This window comes from Phoenix dactylifera, chromosome 12 (assembly GCF_051530095.1).
Source record: "Phoenix dactylifera cultivar Ajwa chromosome 12, Ajwa_hap1_PhDact_Kaust_v1.1, whole genome shotgun sequence".
Lineage (NCBI taxonomy): Eukaryota > Viridiplantae > Streptophyta > Magnoliopsida > Arecales > Arecaceae > Phoenix > Phoenix dactylifera.
The window spans coordinates 15,042,344-15,052,475 of NC_143201.1; the positions used below are offsets into that span (position 1 = coordinate 15,042,344).

Here is a 10,132-nt window from a genome sequence, read left to right on the forward strand (position 1 = left end):
TTGTTTCCACTCCATCTAAAGCTATAAAAACAAGAAGAGAGCTAGGGGAGAACTCATGGAAGTGGGAGAGATCATCTAGGAAAGAGATCTCAAAGAGATTACAAAGGAAATCTCCCATAAGCACAAAAGGGCCATCCAAAACGAAATAGAGAGAAGAAGAGCATCCAAGTGAATCCGAAAGCTTCCTCTCCATCCGTGTGCTGCCTCGGGGATCCTCTACTTCATGCCAAATCAGAGGAGGATCAAGTAAAGAAGAAGCCGAGCTCCTCCATATTCAAAACTCGTTTGAGGGCTTCTCTTTACTCTATTTGTTTATATTGTCATATTTGCTTGTTTAAGAAGCTTTGTTTTGTTTTATACTTTGTTTTAATATCTTGTAACTTGATTCAATCAAGGGATTGAATCAAGGGGTTAAGGTTTGTTGGTGAGCCAAAGAAAAACCAACGGTGTTAAGGTTTGTTGGTGAGCCAAAGGGAAAACCAACGGTGATAGGTTTGTTGGTGAGCCGAAGGGAAAACCAACGGAGATAGGTTTGTTGGTGAGCCGAGGGTAAAACCAACGTGTAAGGGTTTGATTGTGAGCCCGGGAAAACAATCGGGGTTGGTTCTAGTCGGTGAGCCTGGGAAAACCGACCGAGTTCGTTGTGCGCTCGTAAAACAACAAGTTGGGTTGTGAGCTTGTAAAACAACCGGCTGTAATCGGTAGGATTATAGTGAAATTCCCAAGAGGTCTTGGGGAGTGGATGTAGGTGCTGGGGTGCACCGAACCACTATATGTCCTTTGTGTTTGTAATGCCTCTAGTTATTGTCTAACTAACACACTTACTTACTTAGATAAATTGCTTGCTTAATTCTTATCCGCACATCCTTTAGTTGCAAGCATATTTAATCAAGTCGCAGTCTATACATCAAACCCTTGCTAAGTTTAACTTTCACTGTGCATCTATACAACTTAGCATAGTTAATCAAAAAGTTTTAGAAGTAGCATAAAAGTTTTAAAAGACCCAATTCACCCCCCCTCTTGGGTTGTATCTACTGGGCAACATATACCTTGCTCTTGAAGAAATCGAGCAAATGGACCTAAATGTTGTCCTGTTTCAGTATACCTACCGTAGTATTCACCACCTCTATCTGATCTCACAACTTTAATCTTTTTATCAAGTTGTAACTCTACCTCTGTTTTGAAAAGCTTAAAGGCATTTAATGCCTCAGCCTTGTCATACAACAAGTAGAGATACCCATAACGTGAGTAATCATCAATAAAGGTGATAAAATATTTATGACTAGTAAAATATGGGGTCGAAAAGGGCCCACATATATCTGTATGTATAAGATCCAATAAATTTGTGCTTCTTATGGCACCTTTCTTAAACTTGTTAGTCTGCTTTCCCTTGATGCAGTCTAAACAAGTTTCAAAATCACCATAGTCAAGAGTTGGTAAAATTCCATCATTTACTAATCTTTTGATTCTTTTTATGGAGATATGGCCTAATCTTCGGTGCCATAACATAGAGGAATTTTCATTTATCATGCTACGTTTTAATCCATAATGTTCTTTATTTTGCAGGGATAAAAGGGATAGCTCAAAGGATGTATCAAGGTCTAATTTGAATAAACCATCCTCTAACAAGCAATTACCAACAATAATATTATTCAAGGAAAGGTTTACAAATGACCGTCCAAATGAAACGGTATATCCAAAGGAAGTAAGTTTAGAAACAGATATTAGGTTTCTAGAAAATCCAGGTACATAAAAGGTATTTTCTAGGTACAAAATATGGCCAGTCTTTAAGGTCAATTTGAACGTTCCAACAGCTTCCACATGTGAACGCATCTTATTTCCCATTATGATGCTTCGCTCACTTTCCGTTGGAATTCTTTTGTTCAACAATCCCTGCAAAGTTTTACATATATGGATAGTAGCACCAGAGTCAATCCACCATGTGTTATGAGGTACATCAATAAAATTTGATTCATAACACACTAAGGAAAGAAAAGTACCTTTCTTTTCGAGCCATTTCTTGTACTTGATGCAGTCCTTTTTCAAATGTCCCTGTTTCTTACAGAAGAAGTACTTTATTTGCCTTTTGTCAGTCACTTTGGCTGACACTTTCATTTTCTTCTTCTTAACAGGAATATGATGACTGGTACCGCCGACCTCTTTATGTCCTTTTCCCTTATGAGAGGTGAGATAAACACTCTCTTGCCTCTCTTGTTTTATTCTCTGCTCTTCATCAACACACATGGCTAGAAGTTGATTCATAGTCCATTTTTCTGTATGTGTGTTGTATGAGATCTTAAATGGTGCATATTCCATAGGCAGAGAATTAAGAACAAAGTGTACAAGAAAAGTCTCTGACATGTCTACTTCCAATGATTTTAATTGGGCAGCGATGTCACGTAATTCTATAATGTGCTCACGTATGCCACCATTATCATTATACTTTAAGGAAGCAAACCTTGATATTAAGGTGCTGGCTAAGGCTTTCTTTGAACTCACAAATTGCTCTTCTACTGCTGTTAAGAATTCTTTTGCAGTTTTCCAATCAGGAATTGAGCCCCTTATCTTTCTAGAGATATGATTTTGTATGAGTAAAAGACTTAAGCGGTTTGACCGCTCCCACCTCTCATACAACTTTTTCTCCTCTGGCGTAGTTTCCTCTGTGGGGACAGGTGGCATGTCCTCACGAAGTGCCAGATCAATATCCATGCACCCTAAAGTAAATGTCAGCCTTTCTTTCCATTCCGAGAAATTTGAACCATTAAGTATTGGGATGCATGATGTAGATTGTGAAAAAACTGTCGAAAACAAAGCTGCAAAACATATGCTTACTATCAATATGCATGCTATAATTACGCTAAAACCTTATCTAAATCACTAACCCATATTAGCAATTTAGTGAGTAAATCAAAATTAACTTTACATGATTTACCCCTTTACGATAAAACTAATGTATTAAGTATGATATTTAATGAACTTTATATATCTAGTTGAAAAAATCCAAAGAATAACAGCCAGATCAGCTCCAGATCGGTGGTGGAGCACTAGTTTCACTTAAGTACCAGCCTTTCTTAGGCACGTATGCCTTTTTGACAAGCTTTTCTGAGACACCGTTATTCAATGGATAAAATTTTACTAGATATTGTTCAATAAAAATGAAGAATTCAAGGCCTTTGGGCAACAAGATTTCATCATAAATATCATACTAATAGCATTATTTCATCCCATCATTAACTTTGTATAATGACTTCCCTTTGGGGCCGGTTCATTATATATGATGCAACTATTCAATTTCATGAGATGACGATAAAAAGACTCTTTATTGATTAAATTAAACTAAAGCATTCTAAAATTTATGGGATGCTTTGGCTCGTCGCCACAAATATGCAAAAATTTAATCATTTATATGTCTTTTCCTACATAAGATGCTTTGGCTCGTCTCATGCATATATCATCCTTTTATCATGAAAAATATGAATAATTTAAATAATCATGTATCATCATAAGAAAGCATATAAATTGATCAATTATGCAATAAATTCATTACATGGAGTAATATATAATTGTCAAAGTACTGATCTGTAATGAAACTTTAGCAAAGGGACCACATAAAAATATTTTAGGACCCTTTTGATAATTGAACTTTCGGCTGAGGACCATATATGAATTTCAAAAGCCCCTTTTTCAGAATAACATATTGTCAGGGGTTTAACTGTAAAAGGCCCAATTTAAGCCAAAAGGATTCGGGTTTCGGGTTGCGGGGCGAAGCCCAATAACCCGAAACCTGTTAATCCCTTCACCCTTTTTTTTTTTTAATTAACCGGATTCGGATTGCGGGTTTAGAAAATCCGAAACCCGAAACCCAACACTATTCATCTCCTTCCCCAAACGAAAAGAGGAGAAGGGGCCAAAACCAGTGGCCCCTTCTCTCCTAAACGACGGCGGCGGAACCCCCGCCGCCGGCCGTAGGCATGGCCGCAGGCCGCGGGGGTGGCCGCAGGGTGGGGCCGGAGGCCGGGGCCGGCCGCGGAGGCCGCGGGGTTCGGCCGCAGGGTGCGGCCGCAGCCCGCGGTCGCGGGCCGCAGGGGCGTCGGCCGGGCGCCGTGACAGCGGCTGGCGCCGCTGGCAGCGGCCGGGGCCGCTTAGCGGCGGGCCGCAGGCCATGGCGGCCAATTTTTTTTTTTTTTTTTCTCTTCGCCCGCGGTGGCCATGGCGGCCACGGCGGGTTGCAGCCGCTGCCGGCTCGCCGGGGGGGGCGGGTCGCAGCGGCAGCCGGGGAGTCGGGCCGCTGGACAGTGGCCCTGTTGGCCACCAGTTGGACGGGGAGGGCCGCGACCGAGATCCGCTGCAGCGTCGGTCATGGCAGCGGCTCTCCCTTCCTTATTTTCTTAGCAAAGGTGGAAGAAGGAGATGAAGGTTTTAGTCCCACATCGCCCAAATGAAAAGATTTCATTTCTTTAAGTAATATGGGCAAAACATTTCATTCCGAAAGAAGCTTTTAGTCCCACATCGGTCAGAAAAAATTCTTTCATATGGGTAAATAACATCAGGGTCCAAATCACTACCGTCCAGCGAACCAAATGAATATGATTTATTTTGGAATCCAATCCACCCGCTCTGATACTATTGATGGAATGATTAACTTAATGAATTATAAATCATACCTTGATTCGCTAAATCCATCCGGATTAAACTTTGGAATGCGTGCGCAACCTCGATCACCGATGATCTGAACAAAGATTAGCGAGAGATCTTCTGGAGAGAGAGCTCTTAATGCGTGTGTTAGAGAAGGGGTCTGACAGGCTATTTATAGCCCTCTCCAGGGACCAAACGCCGTGATTAGTTACACCCGTGAAGAGTCACCCCCCATCAAGGCAACCTTTCACTGCAGTGCAATTACCTTAATGCCCTTGTGATTATCAAGATTTACGAAATTCAAGGGACACTTGTCAAGATGTGGGTTCTAATTAAACGGGATCAGGGTTTAATTAAATAGGATCCAACAATAACTTGATACAATTCAACTTCTTAATTACTCATAATCATTTACAAATACCCAAGGCCTAGTTCTGTGATTAGTGAGAGTCGAATAAACATATCGCAATCTAGGGGCATCTAGCTAAAGTCACCATAAAAATCTATGACAGGAACAATGCCTGCCACTAGGTTTTAATGTTTAATCTTCACAGTGAAAATATCTTATAAAAGAAATAATTGTAGATACATAAATTCATACGAACCTGAGTGAAGGTCATCTATGTCTCATAGTTATGTCAGTAGGTTTCTTAAACATGACGTCTCTTAAATATGTTGTAATGCTCTAATGGGATAAATATATTAAACAAATGAGAAGGTATCAGAAACTTAAGAAATGGCATGGAGGATGCTTGAATGCTTTCCATACAGAACAGAACTAAACATTTAGCCGAATGGATAAAATCATGCATCAGTAATATCCAAGACCGATAGCTCAGTGCCAGTTAATGAACCACATAATATGGCTATCTAATGAAATTATTAAGCTCCTTGACATCTTTTTTTGGTTGGTTGTAAGGAATTAAAAGTACATAATTACAAACTATGATAACTATCCAGTAAGTCCTGCAACATCTGCACTATTATCTTGACATCCAGATATGTCACATAAAGCAAAATTAACGAAACATATTAAGCATTAAGTGATTAGTAAGCCACCACATATTGAATATTAAAGTTTTTAGCTAACTCTTGGAACAACATGACACTCACTAGCATAAAGTTACCAACCTTGTTGATATCAGTGTGAGCAGGGGTTTCATACCGAGCCACTGTGACAGCTAAGCCTGAGCCATCAGAGAGCTCAAAAACTGACTGTATTTTCCTGTGCATGGAATAAGATAAGTTAAAAGGAAAGAAATAATATATATTTGAGCATAATGTTATAAAGAAAGAAAAACAAAAATGCAACATAAGCTACCCCTTTCCAAATGTTGGCTCCCCATATAACACAGCTCTTTTATTGTCCTTCAGCGCTCCAGCTGATATCTCACTTGCACTAGCAGTTCCTTTATTGACCTAATAAATTCAGAAGAAAAGGTAGCAATAAGTTCCCCGAAATGAGTTTTGTCCAAGCATTGTAATGCCCTGCCAAGCTCGGGGCAAAAAAATACACAAAGAAAACATAAACTACCTGCCAGGAGAAATGCAAGATTAAAATATCTATCAGAAGCACCTAAGAATCACAACTATATATATAAATTTAACTTACAACCATAATGGAAAATCAAACAGAAATATAGTAAGGCCAGTTACATAATGTGCCATTCAAATAATGAGCCATTGTAAAATGTGATCTATGACATCAAAATTTTTCACAAGCAAATTAAACTTTTGCAACTTTCTTACCTCTAAATCAAGTCATTTGCAAGCATCTAAACCGATTGAGTATTGACAAAAAAAAAAAAATTTAAGATGCATCAGCCATTGATTCTCAAATATAAGTCTTACTAGATGTCCCACTGTGCAAACTATTTATCTTGCTATTAACCATTATTCACTTTGTGACCTCTTGACACATACCTGAAATCACCATCACATCCAACTTTTTCATTCAGCACATTCCTAATGTGCTAAAGAAGAACATGTAAATTAAGTTGATAAACAGCGAGAGGGAACTGGCAGAAATTAATGAGCAAACTAGTAATGTTATAATTGATTTACTTTTGGATGTTGAATCTCTGCTAGTGCTCCTTTCTGTAAGTGATGATGGCTCCATTTCTCCTGTTATATTTGTATATTTTTCATGCAATGCCTCTTCAGATAAACTTGCCTGAGCATTCCCATATGCTGCAAGCATTACAAAGTAAGGTATGCGAGATTGCTACATAGCTAGAGCTAATGCCAAGATATAGGGGGGGAACTACTTACGCTTGATATAGGTAAGAGCCACAGTGAAAAGGATATTGAAAAGGATCATATATCCGGCCAATGCACCCGTACCAATCCAGTACCATTTGGCCTCTGTAAAAATTCCACGCCTGTGGAAACAAGATTCACACCTTGTACATATGCTTGGCATGCCTGTGGAAACACATCTTTTGTGGAAGTATTTGTCCATATATAGTTAGAAAGCTAAGGAGAAATTAAACAAAATTAACCACCTAAAATATGGCATACAACTTAAATTTCTATAACTAACAAATGCATGTTTTTTAGCTGGATGATGCCAATTCAATACTTTAATTGATCAAGCAATAGTAATACGTGTTAAAAATTCTCACCCTGCAAATCCACTATGGATTAACTCAGCATTACTGGGATGCTGGACCTGTACCAAGTAGCAGCAAATGATCCATGTCAGTCACTAATTTGCAGAGAAAAGAGCGAGAAGACTTGTCAATAGTGCAAGGGTTATACCATTATACCAGTAATGGGACCGGTCTATTGGCCCTGGAGCCCGTTAGGACCTAAAATGGAGTGGAGTGTCTAGATAGTGTTTCTTCCTTTGGCTGAGGTTGACCGAATCTGCATTATCTATCTTAAACCGATCAAACTCTACAAACTAATTGTTATACATAAGATTTTGGAAACCATGTTCCTGTCAAGTCAACATAGAACATACTAATTAAAGTCCTTTCCAAGATCTATACTTATCAAAGTTCTGGCATAATCGTATTTTGGAAATTGAGGTAAGTATCAAAAAAAAAAAAAATTAAAACAATCTAAAAACATTCATCTCAAAATCGTAAGTACACAATCTACGATGTATCAAGAGTCGACGGCATCATCATCTCTACAAGTAGATGAAGTATCAGCAACCTACAAGAAAAAAATACTTTAGAAACTAAAAATACGAAAGTCATCACGCTAATACAAGAATACATTATAATTATATAAAATATTCAAATATATTTAGTTATGTACCGGAGGAGCAAATCTCTGCAAAAAAGATGAAATATGGTCAAGCTGATCCTGCAAAGATTGTATCTTCAACTCTTGGCTCTGCTTCAACTCCGCCATATCAGTCATATGACTCTGCCTCATCTCCTCTATCCTTGTCTCATATGACTGCTTTAACTGTGCCATCTCTGTCTTCAAACTACAAACCTCTGCAGTGCTAGTACCTTGTCTGGCATCTTGGGTATATCGGCTCACTGCAGATAGCTGAGTGGGGGTAACTCCGATACCGTAACCCCTCACGCGTCCATAACGTTCTGGGCCCATCAATTCTGCATAGACCTGAGCCTCGACGCGACTGGCCGCGTCGGATGATGATGACTCCCCGACGCGCTCTGAAATGAGATTTGTAGCTCTTTCCTATATCTCTCTCAAAAAAATAAACAGTCACATTAATAATTTAAAGTAAAATTAATAAAATAATTATGATCAAATAAAAAATGAATACATACAACTATATCTCTCGACTCGTCCCGGACAAAGCTGCCATCTCGGTGAGTGTGGGTCATCTTATAAAACTCTACCTCACCAGGCTCCCTTCCATGCTCTAGTATCTACACATACGGAAAGTATATTGCCAAACTATATATCATGATACGTGCTATATGTTAGTAGAGTTTCAAATAGTTTCAAACAAACTTACGAATTCATTTCTACGTCTCGCATAACTCTTCGAGCCTGAAGTATGAGGAACTGCTTGAGATGCTCGTGCAGCTCTACCAATATTAGAATATGTCTGCCAAAATAAAAGCACACAGTATAATATTATTCAATGTATATATTTGCAATCTATATTAATAATAAAGATAATATAAGATATTGAAACAATATACGTGACCTGTCCTTTTTCAGAAAACCAGTAGTGAACAAGCTCCCTCCACTGCTGAGGGTATACATCAGGAGGAGTCACATGAGCAACCTCCTCCTCTGTCATACCCTCACGCTTAAAGTCCGTCTTCAATTTTGCTTTATATTCTTTCCATTTGCGGTTGAGGGACTTTAGCACCCAATCATGGCTCTCTGGAGGGAGTACAAACTTACCCTACAACAAGATACAGAATGTTATAATAATATTAAACCTCAAAAGTAAAATCATGGTAGTAAGCAAAATAACATGCAGGAGGTGTCAAATTAAAAAGAACAAATTCAATTCATTACCTCTATGAGTCTAAGAAGCTCAACCTTATACGAAGGAAGCATGTCATTCCACTTCGTATAGTTGAGCGGACACAGCTGACCCTTGCGTGCAACCGATCCTAAAAAGCTTGATAGAAGACTTCCAGCTCTATTGATGGGCTGCCCCAATTCGTTGCATCGGATGATGATCTTCTCACCCGGAGGAAGCTTCCACACATCCTTTGCTTGAGTGGGTCCCCGTCTCGTCCTCACTGTCCCTTGTCCATCTATTCAAATTAAATAAAATATCTTAAAAAGTTGAAGACAAATATGAACATAAAATATGAACTTTAAATCGAATTACCCTGGATCCGGAGCTCATCCTCCGGACAATCAGCAGGAGGCTCGCGCTGAGATCCTGACTCGTGCTGCTGGTGCTCATATGGCTGCTGGGACTGCTCAGAAGTAGATCCCACCTGAGAATGCTGGAACTCCACATCTCTAAATCGCCTCCCTCGGGGCATATTGTTACCTGGTATGTACAAAAAACACATAGCGATGAGATTAATGGTACTTTTCACCTACCTTCAGCCTAAAAGCTAGATTAAGAAATGTGGTGCTATGCTCTTAGTCCCAAACGCAGCTATACATCACGGGGGAATTTGATGTCTCTTATTCATCGGCCATCTCGAAATGGTTAAACTAAAGGCGAACTAACGAGTTGAACTAACGGGGGAATTTGAACTAACGAGTAGCAAAAACAAGACCACCAGTAACAACATAGAGCATCATGAATTTTATGCTGCTTTATGAAGGAAAAATGAAATCCTATTGCTGCATGCTGGATTTATACATTAGGATGGAAAACAAGGTTTGAACTTCTTTTTCCCTTGAAACATACACATGTTGTAATATATGGGGCTAAACATATCTTCAAAAGAAAATGTGGACTAGCAAAATAAACCAAACTGGAGCAATATTGAGGGAAAAAAGGGTACTGTGAACCACAAATAAAACCATTGAAGTAGCATTGCAATAAGCAGAAGCCCTTGGAATGGAAAACAGAAATAGAAACATCAGC

The 10,132-nt window shown here is 39.1% G+C and overlaps 2 protein-coding genes across 3 annotated transcripts; both read right to left on the reverse strand.

Moving 5' to 3' along the window:
- Window positions 1–1,858: 1,858 nt before the first annotated feature.
- LOC149751547 (uncharacterized) lies at window positions 1,859–2,709 on the reverse strand. The gene is made up of 2 exons (XM_089926778.1): window positions 2,001–2,709; window positions 1,859–1,893 (listed from the first exon to the last, which is right to left on the reverse strand). The coding sequence occupies exons 1-2, from the start codon at window positions 2,707–2,709 to the stop codon at window positions 1,859–1,861; spliced, it is 744 nt and encodes a 247-aa protein (XP_089782904.1).
- Window positions 2,710–6,802: 4,093 nt separating this feature from the next.
- On the reverse strand, window positions 6,803–9,579 carry LOC103700132 (uncharacterized). 2 transcript variants are annotated; one of them, XM_089926861.1, is made up of 7 exons: window positions 9,416–9,579; window positions 9,094–9,338; window positions 8,388–8,977; window positions 7,903–8,295; window positions 7,396–7,797; window positions 6,907–7,059; window positions 6,803–6,825 (listed from the first exon to the last, which is right to left on the reverse strand). In XM_089926861.1, exons 1-3 carry the CDS (start codon window positions 9,573–9,575, stop codon window positions 8,705–8,707), a joined length of 678 nt encoding a protein of 225 aa, XP_089782987.1. In that variant the 5' UTR covers window positions 9,576–9,579; the 3' UTR covers window positions 6,803–6,825; window positions 6,907–7,059; window positions 7,396–7,797; window positions 7,903–8,295; window positions 8,388–8,704. The 2 variants fall into 2 exon arrangements, with proteins under 2 accessions (XP_089782987.1, XP_089782986.1); XM_089926860.1 differs by lacking the exons at window positions 6,803–6,825; window positions 6,907–7,059 and adding an exon at window positions 7,206–7,306.
- Between the last annotated feature and the right edge of the window lie 553 nt (window positions 9,580–10,132).